The sequence below is a fragment of the Diabrotica undecimpunctata genome, chromosome 4 (assembly GCF_040954645.1).
Source record: "Diabrotica undecimpunctata isolate CICGRU chromosome 4, icDiaUnde3, whole genome shotgun sequence".
NCBI lineage: Eukaryota > Metazoa > Arthropoda > Insecta > Coleoptera > Chrysomelidae > Diabrotica > Diabrotica undecimpunctata.
Window position 1 is genome coordinate 40,308,908 of NC_092806.1, and position 18,023 is coordinate 40,326,930.

The following is an 18,023-nucleotide window of genomic DNA, read 5'->3' on the forward strand; positions in this document are numbered from 1 at the left end:
GATTTAAGTTTTGTCTAGAAATTACTACATCTCGTACGACATCTCCAGCGTGATTCCCCACTTTTTAACTTTTCGGCCAAATTAAATTTATAGTTATTCACGAATAAAAGAGGAGCACCTCTTTTCGTTGCACTTTTTTTCACCACCATACGTTTGTCGAAATTCTCCATAACGTTTCAAGAATAAATGATTTTCATAACACAATTCAAGACTATAGCAATATAAACACTTTGAGAATATTTTCACAAATGAATAAACTCGAAGATTCGTATATATTTATATATTTAATATTAATTGCTTCTTCGAAAAGCATTACAAAAATTTACCTAACCCTTTGGACGAACTTGTAAATAATATATAGTGAAGTCGTTTTACCCTGTCGTATTTCGGATTAACGCCCGAAAAATAATTTATGACTCTAGTTACAGCCACTCTGTTATGCTTTACCTTTTCTACCTGCTTTGTGGTACCGAACCTCCTACTGGTCGGCTGTAGTACTTGAGGATAAATCAGCGCTACCAAAACAATTTTTTGTGTAAATCGTGAAAAAACGCAAATTGAATTGGGTTTGACCAGTTTATCAAAAGTATTAAAAGCTATGGGTTTTAGATACAAAAAAAACCAATAATCGTAAAGTGTTGTGCGAGCTGTCCAATGTTGTTGGAAAAAGGTGGAAATTTATAAGCAACTATTTAAAAAACAAGAATTCCGAATTTGCCAGACAATTTGTGTTTCTTGACGAAACATGGATTTTTGCGAAAGGAAATAATACCAAATTATCCTGACAAGATGATTCTACCAAATGCTATTCGAGTACTAGTGCGAGTAACGGCAAAAGATATATTATATTGCATGCAGGAAATACGGAAGGTTTTATACCCAATGCTAGTCTTATATTTTCTTCGACCAAAAACTGATAATTACCACGGAAATATGGACGCCGATATTTTTGAACATTGGTTTAAGGAAAAATTATTAAAAAATCTGGAAAATCCGTCATTAATTGTCTTAGACAATGCTTCGTATCACACCAGAGAGGAGGAAAAGTTTCCCACAAGCAGCTGGAAAAAAGAAGACTTAAGAAAGTGGCTGTCGGGGAAAAATAAAGAATACGAACATCTAGTTTTAAAAGCTGAATTATTAAATAAGTGCAAAGAACACATTACTGAGAAAAAATTTGTCGTTGACCAAATGGCACTAAAATATGGTCATGAGGTCCTAAGACTACCACCATATCACTGCCAGTACAATCCAATTGAATTGGTGTGGGGCACCACTAAAAACTACTATGATAAACATGCATGTAAGACCACCGACGAAGCCAGCGTTTTACAACTCTGGCAAGATGCACTAAACCAAGTCAATGAGAAAAAAAAAAAATTAGAGTCATATGAAATAGAACAAGTTATTGATAAAGTAAGACCTTTAATTATTCGTAATGATAGCGATATATATTTTTATAGATATATTTATAAAATATATAAAAATAAAAATATAATACAAAATTTTGAACACATAGTATTAACATTGGCAAATTTTTTTATGCTTAAATAAAAATAGAGTTTAGTACACGCTGAAAAAGAATTTTTGTTTTTTCAGCATAAATATTAACCACAATATTAATTTTTGAAGTTGCATGTGTAATATGAAAAATTTTTCAAAAACTTTAAATATCTCAAAAACGGCTATTTTTTCGAGAATGGTATCCCAATAAAAATCGATCCAGAATTTTACGTAAATTCTAAAAAAAATAACAAAAAGCACAGTTTCTATTTAAAATAAGAAACTTAATGGCGACTTCCGGTACAACCCGAAGTGCTAGAAGAATGCAAATATTTAAAAAATGAATAATGCTTTGCATAACCCATTATTTCAAGTTTGCAGAAACTAGTGACGACCAGAACTTTGAAAACTTTTAACCAACATGTTGCGTGAATGACCCTGTATATTTCATACTCAATGTTTTTCAATTTACATTATGATATTCAATTATTATAAAACATAATACAAAGTTATTTTATTAAAAAAATCCCTAATGTCGTATTATCAAATTAAGAAAACCGTACATTTTTAATTTGAGAACCGCTGACTACCTGAGGCAAATCTGAACAGACACTTTTATTACTTATGCGACAGGCTAAAACGATCCTACTATACCTCAATTTTAGGGGCTTGAACAAAAATGTGTACCTTCTTTTATGACACCCATTATTTTGGATGAAAGTGTAATCGCCGAGATATTTACAGAAATACCACAAGTTGACATAAATGAAGGAAGGGTATAATATATAATTTTATGCTTTTTTAGGAGTACCAGGTCAAATTTTAGAAAAAGTTAGTTACCTTTTGCGTTAATCACTTAGTATTAAAATAAGTTGTTTTTATTTATAATAAGAGGCGTAAACAGCCGCTTAATCAATTTCTTTTGGAAATTCCGTCGCCCGACGGAAGGTTAACATTGGGTTTAAATTTTGAATAATGGTTTCCGGATGTTTTTGACCATTTATTACAAACATTGGAGGTAAGAAGGTTGTTATATATATATAAAAAAAAACATGTTAAGTATTTCATTTTCATGAGTTACTGTCCAAACTTTCTGTTGGATTAAGAAATTAACATAGTGTATATCTATTTACGATAAAGTATATAAAAATTACGTCAAGAGAGTGCTAGAGTATGAGGAAGAACGTCTGCCAAAATTTCTTCTAAATAAAATGATAAGAACTAACTGTGGTTGGAGAAGAGATTGGGAAAACTTGGGAGACAGGTAGGGAGTATAATTTAACAGAAAGTGGGAAGAGTAATTTTTGGGTGGATAAGCTGCAACAGGTTAAAGTAGCCATTATATATGAGTGTTATATAACTACCCAGATGATTAATTGTCATGGGGGAATAAATGTTTGTTTTATTAGAAGACATTACATTAAGAAAAAAGTAAACACATACCAAAAATACACTCATAGACAAAAATATCGAATATTTACTGCTTGTATCTTTCTCAGCATGCTTGCAAGTAACTTTTGGACATATCCTTGAAAAATTGCATTCCATTCATCCTGTGCTGCAAGCCGAAGCTGCTCCATCGTATTTGGAACGGGATTTCTTTGTCGAATGCTGCGTTTTAGGTGATCTCACATGTGCTCTATTGGATTTAAATCCGGGCTAGACGGTGGCCAATCCAATCTTCGAATTTGGACCTCATCAAGATAATTACTCACTATGGTAGCGGCATGTGGTCAAGCATTATCGTGCATTAACGTGAATCTTCCATATCCAATGTAACCAACATATGACAAAACATGATCTTGCAGGATGTTTTAAACGTAAGAATCACCAGTCATCCGTCCAATCACTTCCACAAGTGCGGTACGTACCTCCCAACTAATACCTTCCCAAAGAATTATGCCATCAACTCCAAAACTAACGGTCTGGGCGAGACTGCAGCTGGCGAATCGTTCTACAACTCTTCTGTAGACGTAGTTTTGACCATCTGACTTCCATAATAGGATTCTGGTCTTATCAATGAAAATAACGTTTTTTCAGTTGCCGACATTCCACTAAATATGTGTTCTTGCAAATTTTATACGACGAGCTTTATGATTTTGGAGAAGACGTGGAACTTTGGTGGGGCGTCTGGGCTTTAAGTTTACTTTTTTTAATCTTAGTCTAACTGTTTTGTGAACTCACATTAACTTGTCTAACATTTAATAGCTCATTTCTGAGGTGCATCGATGTCAATGAACGATTTCGTGTAGAATTAAAAACCAAAAAACGGTCATCAATTGCGGTTGTGCACCTTGGGCGTCCTTGACCAGGCCTTCGTACAAAATTTCCTGTTTCGCGGTACCTTTTTAGAGTATTTAAAACTATAGACTCAGTTCTGCTGAGACGTCGTGCGATACCTTTTTGTGCATATCCTTCCTCGTACAAAATTACAATATGTGCTACTTAAACTTCATCGAAGTGCCGAATTGGTGGGATACTTGTTTTAAACTTAGTTAAATCAAAACAGTATTTAATTAAACTTAATAAATTAAACTAAAAATAACCGAATTAGTAAGTATGATTTTTCCTTTAGGTGAAGAAGGATTTTTATGATAAAATGTACGAATGACACTAACCTCCGAATAAACGTCAAAATAAACATCAAAATATTTCAAACCAGTTGAGTACATCAGCCTACTATATGAGTATTATCAGTAATCTAAAATTATTTTGAAATAATAGTGACTACAAAAAAAAAATTGGAAAATTCCAAAATATTCGATATTTCTGTCTATGAGTGTAGAACACTTGGGAAAGACACTTTTAAAATAAATTTTGTGGAGTTTTATTGTTAGACTTTAAAAAATAACTGTTATTTAAAGCAATAAACATTTCTGAATCTCAAAAAATTTATTTAAAAATTCCTTTATAAAAGGTATATATTAAAATACCCTATCGGGCTACATCACAGAACGTTTCCAGAATTAATATTCCATCATCCGAAAATGATGTAGCCCGATACATTCCGGGTTGCAGAACATTCCGTTCTGTGATGTAGCCCGATAGGGTGTTCTAATATATAACTTTTATAAAGGAATTTTTAAGTAAAGTTTTTGTGATACATGGTATGTAGCCAGCTACAAGAACTTAGTTTCCTTGTGGATTTCTGAATCTGAATTCCGAATCTAATATAAGATTAACCAATATTATAAAACAATTTTTTCTATGTGTTCTATTTTTGAACTTATATATAGTGAAAGAAAATAGAATTTAGACAATAATACACTTTTGTAGATATAAAGGGTCTTGACCCCTTTAAGTACCAACTACATTAGCCGTGGCTATTAAAAATATGCGAACTTCTGTCATAAGGGCCAAGAGTTCCCAGAATATGTTTAGTAATAAAGAGATTGATCTCAGATGACTCTATTAGTAAGATAATACCAAAATAACGCAAAAAACTGTGTAGAACATGACTTAGGGCATATTACTAGCTTCTTCCAAGTGCACCTACGGCTTATTAGATTCTCACAAGTTTCCCAAAAAATAAAAATTGATCATAAGTCTACGTATTGAGAACTGTTACAGAAAATAGATGTTTAATTTTATTAATATGTAAGTATATGCAATGTATATAATACTTACCAAACACAAGCTAACCAATGAGCAACCAGCATGTAGAAGCACAGAAGAAGTATCAACATAGCAGCCCCGTATTCTAAATATCGATCAAGTTTTCGAACAACCCTACCTAATCGAAGTAGGCGGACGACTTTAAGGGCGCTAAATAAACTGCCGATGCCCTGAAACGAAAAGCAAATGATAAAAAGTGTTTTTTGGTAATTACTAAAATATTTTAGGTAATGCCATAAAATTATATATTTATATTTAAATGTATGTACATAGTAAAGATATAGGTACATATTTTATATCTGGCCTTCCAGAAATCATATTAAAAAATTTATAAATGTGATTGGTACGGATACTTTTTTCATTCATTCTGGTTAATATAGAATATGAAAAATACTTATGGGTTAAAACTATTTCTGACGATGTTTTAGAACGTTTAAATCAGCTTAAATGTTTAATTTTTGTTCAAAAAATTATTATATAGAGAAAATAGTGATTTAAAAGCTGTTAATTAATAACACATAAAAATATTCTTAAAATAATATTTGGCAGTGCTCCTTAAAGTTTCATTTTACATACCAAATATTTCAATTTTTCATTCCAATGTAGTTTGTAACAAAACGTCTGCCTAACCTTATACAAAACCTGATCTAAAATAATTTTTTGTACCTCTTTTAGCGAGGTTCCTACAGCCTCTGCCGCTTCTCGCATTTCGACCGCCATCGTTTTCTGTCCATCCATTCGTCTTCTTTGATGGCTCTATCTCTCCTTATGTGCCGTACATTTTCTTCTCAGGCAACTGAAGGCCTTCCCCTTCTTGTTCTTTGTTGGAGCATGTAATTTAAAGCTTTCTTTGGCCATCTATCTTCATTCATTCGCTTCACGTGACCATACCACACTAGTTGTCTCGTTTCAATTCTGTCTACTCTGGAATATATAGTCTTTGTCCTCCTTCTAATATCTTCATTCCTGATATGATCTTTTTTGGATACACCACACGCTCTCCTTAGAAAATCCATTTCTACTACTTCTATTCTTTTTCTATCTTTTTTCGCGATTTGCCAAACTTCTGCCCCATAAATCATAATAGGCTCTACCAAGGTTCGAAAGATTGTCAATTTCGTTTCTTGTCTAATATCATTAGACCATAGTAGAGAATTTAGAATATTCACCGCTTTTTTTCCCTGCTGCGTTCTGTTTTCGATATCTCTTTTGGTAGTGCCTTCTTTAGGTATTATAGATACGAGATATTTATATTCATTACATGTTTTTGTGTTTTTAATTTCTAACTCTGGATCTTCTTCATCATCTCCTATTTTAAGATACTCTGTCTTTGACATATTCATATTGAGGCCCCATTTTTCATATTTTTTCTTTAGTTTTCTAAACATGTAGTCCATGTCTTTCTCACCATTTGCTACGACTACCTGATCATCTGCGAAAAATAAAGTTGTTAGACATTTACCGTCGCCTATGTCTATTCCCATTCCGGATACTTGTTTCCTCCACTGCTCTAGCGATGATTGAATATACATATATTTTAAATAAGGTCGGAGATAGACAACATCCTTGTTTAAGCCCCTTTGTTATTGGAAATGATTGAGATATAAAATTTTCTTCTTTAACGACACTTCTTGAATTTTTGTATATATTTGCGATAGCATCCACATACTCTCTACTGAGACCTACTTTCGTCAATGTTTGAAATAGTTTTTTCAAAGGTACTGTATCGTATGGCTTCTTTAAATCGACAAATAATAGATGGGTAGATAGGTTCCTTGCCTTCCGTTTTTCCATTACCTACTGCAGAACGAATATACCATTAGTCCACGATCTTCCTGCACGAAATCCATTTTGTTCTTCTATGTCTTCATACTCTGATTCTATTCTTTCTTTTATTATTCGACCGTACGACCCCCCACTGAGCTGATAACAGTTATTCCCCTATAATTAGAGCATTTGCGTTTATCCCCTTTTTTGAATATTGAGCTAATGTATCCAACATTCCAATCTTCAGGGATATTTTGTCCTTTTAAGCATTTGTTAAATAGTTGAACCAACATCTCATGTAATATTTTTGGTCCATACTTTACCAACTCAATTGGGATGTTTCCAGATCCTGCTGCTTTACCGGTTTTCGATCTTTTGATTGCATCGCTTAACTCTACGGTTTTTATCTCAATTATTTGTGTATGTTCGGATATTTCTTCCATTTCGATCTCTTGGAATTTACATCTATTCTCTGTCAGTAAGACCTCATAATGTTGTTTCCACTGTTTTAGATCTATTAACTGTAAGTTAGGCGAGAAAAAGGTACATGATTTAAGAATCGCGACATGGAACATCCGATCCCTATACAGATCGGGAGCCCTCCAAAATCTGCTCGGTGAACTGAATAGATATGAAATAGATATAACAGCTCTGCAGGAAATGAGATGGACCGGGAGTGGCACCATTGACAAAAGACACCACATTATATTCTATAGTTGCGACGCTAAAGACCACGCACTAGGTACTGGCTTCATTGTAAATAAAAAGGTTAAGCACCTCGTACGAGACTTTCGTGCTATGAACCCTAGAATGTGCATCCTGAGACTAAGGGGAACATTCTTTAATTACAGCATCTTAAATGTGCATGCCCCTACAGAGGAAAAGGAAGACGATGTCAAAGAAAAATTCTATGAAGAACTAGAAGCTGCATACCATTCATGCCCAAAGAATGACATTAAAATTATTTATGGTGATCTCAACGCAAAAATAGAAAAAGAACTACAATACCTACCAACTATAGGTAAGCACAGCCGTCATAAGGTATCCAATGACAATGGCATCAGACTAATAAATCTAGCAACTTCCCTTAACATGGTCATTGCCAGCACATGCTTCCAGCGAAAAAATATTCATAAGGGAACGTGGAGATCTCCAGATGGGGTTACAGTAAACATGATCGATCATGTTATTATTGACTCAAGACATCACTCAGACGTAATAAACGTATGCAGCAGAAGAGGGGCAAATGCAGACTCAGATCACTATCTAGTGGAAAGTAGAATAAGAGCCAGAATCTCAAACATTAAAAAAGAAAAGAGATCCAAAATTGAAAAATATGAAATAAAAAACTTAGCAGACAACAGCAAAAAGGCAAAATACAAAGAATATATAAAAGTAAGGCTAGAAAACAGACAAAAGCACGAGGATATAAACAGAGAATGGGAAGCGTGTAAAAACATCATACAAGACGCGGCCAAAGAGATCCTGGGTCTACAAAAAAAGCCCAAATCAACTGAAGGACAGTGGTTCGATGAAGAGTGTCGCAACATAACAGAGAGGAAAAATAATGCATATCAACGACTACAACAACGACATAGAACACGAAAGGCAGAGGAGAACACGAAAGGCATAGAATGCTAAGAAGGGGAAGAGAAGAAAATACATCGCAGAAAGAAAAGAGAACACATAGAAAAAGAACTCCAAGAACTGGAAGAACTAAATAAACCATCAGAAACCAGAAAATTCTACCAAAAACTTAACAAAAGTAGAAAAGAATTTAAACCAAGAACAATGATGTGTAGAGGCAAAGAAGGAGATATAGTAACTCAACAGAGTGAAATACTACAAAGATGGACAGAATTCTTCAAAGAAAAATTTTGAAAAAAACGAAGATCCACTATATGATGGAATTATACTGGATCAAACGGATACCAGAGAAACAACCCCACCTTCAGTGGCTGAAATGCAAGAAGCAGTTACCAGACTGAAAAACAACAAGTCACCTGGATTAGACAATATTAGCGCAGAATTAATAAAGGAAGGTGGAGACTCCCTATTGAATGCGATACACGAACTAATAGTGAACATATGGAATAATAAACAACTGCCACAAGACTGGAATACCGGAGTAATTATTCCACTACATAAAAAGGGAGATCAGCTTCAATCTAAAAACTACCGGGCAATAACGCTACTGACTGTGGCATATAAAATACTATCAAATATTGTGTATGACCGATTGAGACCATATGCGGAACAAATAGTTGAGCGATATCAATGTGGTTTCCGCAGGCAGAAGTCCACAATAGATCAGATCTTCGTCTTAAGGCAAATCTTGGAAAAGACTAGTGAATTTAATAAAGACACACATCACCTTTTCATTGACTTTGAGAGCGCCTATGATAGCATACATCGAGAATTTCTGATTCATGCGCTGAAATAGTTTAATATTCCAACTCAACTCATTGATATCATAAAAGAAACACTTAAAGTACAAAGCAAAATTCGAATTCAAAACGAACTAACAGATACAATTCATGTGAGAACGGGCCTACGACAGGGAGATGCCCTATCCTGTATTCTATTCAACATCACATTAGAGAAAATAATTAGGGAGTCAAAAGTCAACACCAGAGGAACAATAATAACAAAAAGTGTACAAATATTGGCATTTTCAGATGATGTTGATATCATATCCAGAAGCAAAAGAGAGATGATAGAAGCATTTAATGCTATAGAAAGAGCGGCACAAAACAGTGGCCTAAACATTAATGAAATAAAAACCAAACACATGAAGGCCAGTAAATCGACAGGCCAAAGAAACCTACAGAATCTGACAATAGGAGACTATAACATCGAAAGCGTGAAAAATTTTACATACCTAAGTTCACTAGTTACCGCAGATAACAATGTCAGTGAAGAAGTTAAGAGAAGAATACATATCGCTAATAAATGGACGATGGATAATATATCGCATATAATGGACTAATTAAACATCTAAGATCTAACAACATCACAAGAAAAACCAAATGCAAAATATACAGGACCCTGATAAAACCGGTCCTTGTATATGGATCAGAGACATGGACACTATCGAAAAGCGATGAAAACCTATTAGGCACATTTGAACGAAAAATCCTTAGACACATATATAAGGGGGTATATGGCGCAGAAGATATAACTTTGAACTGTACACAGCATACAATGAACCCAAGATCATAACATCCATAAAGATCGGACGTCTGCGCTGGATGGGCCATGTTGAACGAATGTTTGAGACTGAAACACCAAAACATATTATGATGCAAACAACAGTAGGAAAAAGGTCGAAGGGAAGACCCAAACTTAGATACATGGAACAAGTGGAACAAGATCTGAAAACACTTAAGATTACCAACTGGAAAAACAAAGCAAGGAACAGAACAGAATGGCGGAAAATCCTAGAACAAGCCAGGATCCAGAAAGGGTTGTCGAGCTACTGATGATGATGATGAACTGTAAGTTAGATTTTTTCTTTCCTTCGCTTCGGAGAGACTTTATCACCTTCCACGCTTGCCCAACTCTTGTTCCACCCATAGACCTATCCACCTCTGCACATCTTCGATCCCACATCTCATTTTTACTTTTCACTACTTCTCTTTTTACATCTCGATTTAATTTTTTATATATGTTGTGATCTTCCTCCTTTCTCGTTGACATCAATTTCTGATAAGCAGTTTTCTTCTTGTTTCCGACCACTATTCTTGACTTTTTGTTTCATGTTTGTCTTTATACCCCAAACATGTTTTATGTTTGACGCCATTAACGTCTTGTTGTTATTTCCATTAATATTTTGCTACCTATATGTTGTTACTCTTGATATATCCCTTAGAAGAAAATCTACAGCAAATCTAGAGCAAACCCTAGCAAAATCACTAGGAGATTTTTGTTCAATATAATACTGATGCCAAAAAAAAAACACCTAGTAGAACAGATGATATGCTTTTAAATATTTATTTATGGAAGTATACATTATAATATTCTTAATATTTGATAACAAACAAATTTACAACGTAATTTTCCTAGAAAGACTAATAATGAGTGGCTTCTCCTTGATTTTCTATACACTTAGTTACTCTATGGGGTATTGGCCGAATTAAATGGTCTATATCATATTGCGGAATACTCATCTAGATTCTTCTTATGACATACCACAGGTGTTCCAAATTTAGCTGGAGAACGTGGCAGTTGATTTATGTTTCGACCTACCATATCTCGCACATGTTAGATGGGTGATAATTCACCTGAATTTGATGGCCACTTCAAAGTCGGTATACCAGATTCTTATATGAACTCCATCGTTTCATTCTTCTTCTTAAAGTGCCCTCTCCTCAATGGAGGTTGGCTACTACAATTTTAAAATCTTCTCTATCTTCAGCTGTTCTTATTAGCTGTTCAAAATTTAGCCCTGTCCATTGTCGGATGTTTCTGAGCCACGATAGTCTTTTCCTTCCTAGGCCTCTCTTTCCCTCGATTTTTCCTTTCACTATAAGTTGGGCATATTGGTACTTATTATTTCTCAGTATGTGGCCTAGGTATGATGTTTTTCTAACTTTTACTGTGTTAAAAAGTTCTCTTTCCTTGCCTATTCTATGCAGCACTTCTTCGTTTGAGGTATGCGATGTCCATGAAATTTTGAGCATTCTCCGGTAGATCCACATTTCAAAGGCCTCCAATTTATTTACGGTTGATGTTTTTAGGGTCCACGTTTCAACTGCATATAGAAGAGTCGACCAGACGTAGCATTTTGATAAACGTAGTCGAATTTCGAGTTTTATTCGAGAATCACAAAGCAGTTTTTTTATTTTTTTCGAATCGTTTCATTAGCAATATGATATCTTACGTTATTCTGTAAAAAGATCGCGTTTGGAATGGTTTGTAGGTAGGGATGATAAATCGGTTGAATTACTTCACCAATATATTTTTAATCTGTCAGATTGCCGTTAATAAGAACTATAGGTGATCTGTTTCCCAAAAATATAGCATATCATAACAAAATGCTTGGATGTCTTGCTATATGACATACAGGCAAGTCTGTATTTTTTCTCTCATCTCGAAAACATCTTACCCTTATGCACCCATCAAATCCACCCTAAAATAAAACCGACAATTATCACTAAAGAAGACAAATCATTGGCCATTCCAGTTTTGCCGAACTCTGCATCATCCCAAGCGTCGAGTCTTATGCTATGTTGTCAAACGTAATGCTAAAAGCGTTCTTCTGTTTTTCTTGAGACTAGCGTTTCTGTAGCTGCAAGTGACTCTTCTCTGGCTTAAAGTACACTGTTCCGTCTATTTCTAAAGACAAGAAGTTTCTTTTATGTTGAACCTTATCAAATGTCTTTTTAAAATCTATAAAACATAATTACATGTTCTAATTTAAGTCCATGCATCTCTGGGACAGCACATTTAAGCCAAACAAAAAATCTCTTGATACCATTTTTAAAGCCAAATTGTGCGTCACTAATTTTATATTCAAAAGTTTTAACAATTCTGCCGAGTATTATTTTTAAAAATGTTTTAAATATGTAATGCATTCAAACTATTATTTTGTGATCTGAGCAGGATGTTGCACTTTACTTTTTGGCTATTGCTACAAAGGTCGATTGCAGCCATTGTCTACGGATTGTGGCAGTCTGATCTTCTTCTTCAGCCTTCATTTATCTATTGTCATAGGCCTCCTCTAATTGCTTCTACGCTTTTCTATCTTTTGCAATTCTCATCCCCTGCTTTCCAGGTACAGCTATTATGTCGTCTATCCATCTCTTTTTGGGTCTTCCCACGCTTCTTTTTGTTTCTTGAATGTCACTTTATGAGACCATCTGTTGGTGTGTTGTCTTGCTACATGTGCTTCCCATTGCTATCTCAATGTCGCTATTTTTTCCATGATGTCGGTTACTTTAGTTCTTCGACGTATTTCGGTGTTAGGAATTTTGTCTCTGAGGCTTATATTTAACATGGCCCTCTCCTCCTTCATGGCAGTCTGATATATTAGGTTAAAGAGTTAAACCATTACATCAATAAGATCTTCATAATTGAAATTTAATAATTGGATGGGCACATCATCTGCTGGTCCAATAGTTTTGCCCTCTTTTGTGTTTTTCATGGCCTAGATAACCTCTTTCCGTAACATCGATGGTCCGGTATTTTCTTATTAATGCAAGTAGTAATCAAGGTTAAGGTTCAAAAGAATTCAAGATAATCTAATTATACTGAAGAAGTTATTTTCTCTGTTTCATAAAAATCATAAACTACACTTCAAATTTTAAAAACTTTCGTTTTTATTTTATTCCTCTCAGCACAGATTATTTTAAGTTTGTATTTTAAACTACACCAAACGAAGACAACTTAAAATAAAAGCCGATAAGAATTAAAAGTTTTATTAGATAGAATCAAAGGTTGAATACTCTGGATAGCTCTGGTAACGTATAGTAAACACTGAACCGGATTTATTTCGAAAACTATTTAACTCCATAACTGTATCTAATGAACGAATTCACCCCTGACATTTTGGTGTATAAATTCGTTTTATTAGGAACACAACAAAGTTTTAGTAACTAGTTATAATCTATTTCTAATGAGTGTAGAGTAATAAAATCTCATGAAGTATTCAAAAGCGCTACAGGGTAATCCGTCAATAATCCGTCAATAAATTCCGTCCGCATTGCAAAATTCTGTCGTTTCATAAAGAGCAGGTAGGTATCACCCTGTTTTAAGGGATTAGTCCATTGTTATCGACAGATAAACACTGAGCCAGAGGCGCGCTAGTGGGTTAATTGACAAAAGAATATGCATTCTTAAAAATCATATTAAAGGAAATAAAAATGTAATACAGCAGAACAGTGTTATTAAAAAAATATAAAATGTAACAATAAAATATATACGAACCGAAATCGGGAAATACTCACAAACACACACGAATGAACTTTACATATTGAAACACTTGTGGGGAGTTTAAATCAATTTATTCACAAAAACTACAAAAACTTTACTGGATACGTTATTACAATTCTACATCACTATAGTCTTCATCCGAAGAACTGTCATCATCCCCTGGTGTTATAATTATAGGGTCAACCACCTGATCGACCAAGTTGTCCAGTTCCCACATTTTATCTTCCTCTTTTAAAACATGCTGGATTGCTTTTTGCCAGTTTTCTGATGTGATTTCCATAATGGCTTGATCAAACAATACCTTGACATCTTTCATTTTAAATGTGGTATTGTGCCTTGCAACATATCCTTTAACTTGTGCCCATATAAGTTCTATGGGATTTAATTCGCAATGATATGGCGGTAGGCGTAGCACAGTTACTTTATACTTTTCTGCTACATCTTCTACGGCATATTTTATGAAGCGAGATTTATGTTGTTTTACTACGGCTAGTAGTTCCTTCTTTATTGAATTCGTCTCAAACTGAATACCTTTATTTGACAGCCAGTTAATAATTTCTTGCTTTCTCCAAGCTGAAGTTGGTACCTTCTCTATGCGCCTTGAATGGTAGCTTGCATTATCCATAACCACGACCGAATCAGCTGGAAGAAATTTTAACATTTCCCCGAAGTAGTCTTCGAAGACATCCGAATTCATGTCCTCATGATAATCTCCCGTCCGACACGACTCAAAGCTTAACAAACCTTGTTTTAAAAATCCTTCTTCGCTTCCAATGTGAGCAATTATAAGCCTCTTCCCTTTTCCCGAAGGCACTTTAATACCCGTCGAAAGGCCTTCTATGAAAGCTTGGCGAGCACTTGTTACATTTTTATCTTGCCACATTTTTTGGACTATATAACCTTCGTTTATCCACGTCTCATCAAGATAAAAAATTTTCTTGTGCTCTCTGCGGTACTGTTTTATAGTTCTCAAATATTTTCGTCTCCAGCAAATGATTTCATCACTTTCCAGTAATAGTGCCTTTCGATTGTGCTTTTCCCAGGAAAAATTCATACTTATTAAAGTTTTCCATAAAAGTTTTCTGGATATCAAAGGAATATCGTTATCTTGGCTTATCTCCATTAGTATTTTGTCAAGGGTGGGTATTTCCTTTTTAAAATAAAACGAATGAACTTTTCTTCGAATGTCACGTTTGGTGTCTTCACCTAAGATTTTTATTGGTCTTCCTGATTTTCTCTTGCATGGACTTAACTGGCCTGATATCTTTCTTTCTCGCAATAATTTAAAAATCGTGGACTGTCCAATTCCAGTCATTCGGGCACATCGCTCAACACTTTCTTGCACAGACAAACTAGGGTGATCGTGTTTTATGCAATCATATACATTTAAAATTATAACTTTTTCACTAACAGATAGCGGAGAATTTTTTACACCTCTTTTCTTTGGAGTAAATGTCGCCATTTTATAACTTTTTCACTATTTCTATATCACAATATTACTGTACGTTTAATTGGTGTAGTAACAATTACTAACTCGAATGTCGAATGTCGAATGATAATAATAAAATAAAAGAGGGGTTATAATGAAAGTAAAAGTAAAACCTCATTACGCGTTATTAGTCTTCATGTTGATTTATTTTAGTTCTTAGTAATATTAGGAGGTGCGTCATACCCTTATCAGTTATGATATCTTCTAATGCTTTTATTCGTTCAGTAAGGAAGTGAATTTGTTTTTATAAATAAAAATGTAATTAGCTTTAATGACCATATAATGGAATACGAGTTTGAAGAATAAGTTAATCGAAAAATTAAATAAAATTGGTTATCACAAAATATCCAAAATATGATATTTTGAGGTACATCAATTTTTGACGACGAAGTTGACATCCGTCCATTTGCCTACGCCCATGACGACACCGAAATTCAGGCAAATTTTATGACACTTCATGATTTATTACTCTACACTCATTTGAAACCAATTATAGTCCCTTTCATTGGATTGGTTGATTTTGTTTGGGAAATGCTGGTTGTTAATGAACCTGCAAACTTTGTTTATTAAACAGATTATAAATATTGACTCTAAAATTATTTTTATTTTTATGGTAAGTAGACCTTAGCAATTGTACCGGTGCGGCGTTTATTTCGACGATTGTAGGAATAAGTAAAAACTAACTGACTTTAAATATTTTAAAAAATAAAATTTTAACATCTTTTTGCATACAGTGAACGGCTAAATTATGGAATATTATCATTATTTCGAGAACCGTCGAGTTTTGAGGGAAATTCCAAAACAGGTCGATTTTTGTTATAAAATACCCAGCTCATAACGTACATGGAGTAGGGATGACGTCACCGGTGTGAGTGTAGTGACATAACCGTTAATTTTTTTAAATAGAAATTGGTATAATGCGACATCCCATTTAAAGAAGAATTTAATTCTCTATTTAATGACATTACATTTTTAACTAAAATATTTTTGAATGATACAAAAACAATTTTTTTTTTATTTAAATTCTACTAAATTACAACTAATGATTTAATTCATAATGTACTTTAAAGTAACCAAATTTTGCATAGCAGTTATTTTAAATTAAATGTTCGAAATGCCATCCATCGGTTCCTGCCATGACTTTCTGAAGTAACTACTTAAAAAAGCAAAAATAAGTAAAAAATAATAATGGACACAAAAAGTTATCTCATAAACACTGAAACTTTTTGTCAAATGTCAATTCAAGCAAGTGATAGTGCCATAGTTACTGTAATATTTATTGACGTAAATGTTTTGATTTTGTTAATTGTCATCAGTTGTCAATTGTAATTTTTACTTTTGAATAGTAAATTATAACTCACCTAAATGAAACACAACATAGAAATATTAATTCTAAGCGGATGCGGAGATAAAAAAAGAACACAGAACGAGGTATGCAATTTATTCAACGCAAAATATCCAGACAGACCCATCAGCCAATTAACAGTAAGTAAAATAGTCCGAAAATTTGGAGAAACTGGGCACGTTAAACATATTCCAAACGCTGGGCATCCTAAAATTGAAGACAATGTGAAACTTGATATTTTATTAAATGTACATGACAATCCTCACAGTAGTTCAACACAAATGGGTGAATATGCTGCAGTTTCCCAACGATCGGTATTGCGTATTTAAAAAAAAAAAAAGAAACGTACCGTCCCTACAAAATTCAACTACATCAGGAATTAAACGACGACGATCCCGATCGCCAGCTTCAATTTTCTGAAATTATGCAGCATTTATGTATTCGCAATCCACATTTTATCAATTAAATCCTTTTTTCCGATGAAGCCACATTTTTTATACATGGTATCGTGAATCGTCAAAATTGCAGATATTGGAGTCAAGAAGACCCACATTGGATGACTGAGTGATACACGCAATATCCTCAGAAAGTAAATGTATGGGCCGTGATCATAAATGACAGAATCATTGGCCCTTTTTTCTTTGAAGAAAATCTAACAGGATTTTATTATTATTATTATTATTATTTAAATAATAACAGGAGAACGTTATTTAACTTTTTTGAAAAATCAACTTATACCTGTCCTTGCTAACATGTATCCAAATGCCAATAATCCAAATTTACCTAGTGAAAATATTTGGTTTCAACAAGATGGAGCCCCTTCGCATTACGCACGTGAAGTACGTCAATTTTTAAATCATTGCTTTCCCAGGAGGTGGATCGGAAGACGAGGTTTTATAGAGTGGCCAGCAAGGTGGCCAGATCTAACACCTCTAGACTTTTTCCTGTGGGGTTACATAAAATTAAAAGTTTATGTCAATAGACCCAAAACTTACGGGACTTGAAAGATAGAATTAGGCACGAAATGAGTCTAATTACTCCAGAAGTCATCCGCAATGTACTTGATAAATGTGTCCGTAGATTCGCATATTGTCAAGAAACCGATGGAGGGCATTTCGAACATTGAATATAAAATAATTAATATTCATAATTTGGTTACTTTAAAGTATATTATTAATTAAATCATTAGTTGTAATTTAGTTGAATTTAAATTAAAAAAAATTGTTTTTGTACCTTTATTTGTACCCTTAAAAAAATATTATTGTTAAAAATGTAATGTCGTTAAATAGAGAATTAAATTCTGGTTTAAATGAGATGTCGCATTATACCGATTTCCATTTAAAAAAATTAACGAATACATCACTACACCTA

At 33.8% G+C, this 18,023-nt stretch overlaps 1 protein-coding gene across 2 annotated transcripts in view; it reads right to left on the minus strand.

Moving 5' to 3' along the window:
• eag (potassium voltage-gated channel protein ether a go-go) overlaps positions 1–18,023 on the minus strand; it is a 570,041-nt gene that overhangs the window by 59,341 nt on the left and 492,677 nt on the right. For both annotated transcript variants that reach the window (XM_072529377.1, XM_072529379.1), the window contains one exon: positions 5,131–5,288. In XM_072529377.1, the coding sequence (XP_072385478.1) occupies positions 5,131–5,288 (158 nt within the window). The remainder of the gene's footprint in view (positions 1–5,130; positions 5,289–18,023) is intronic.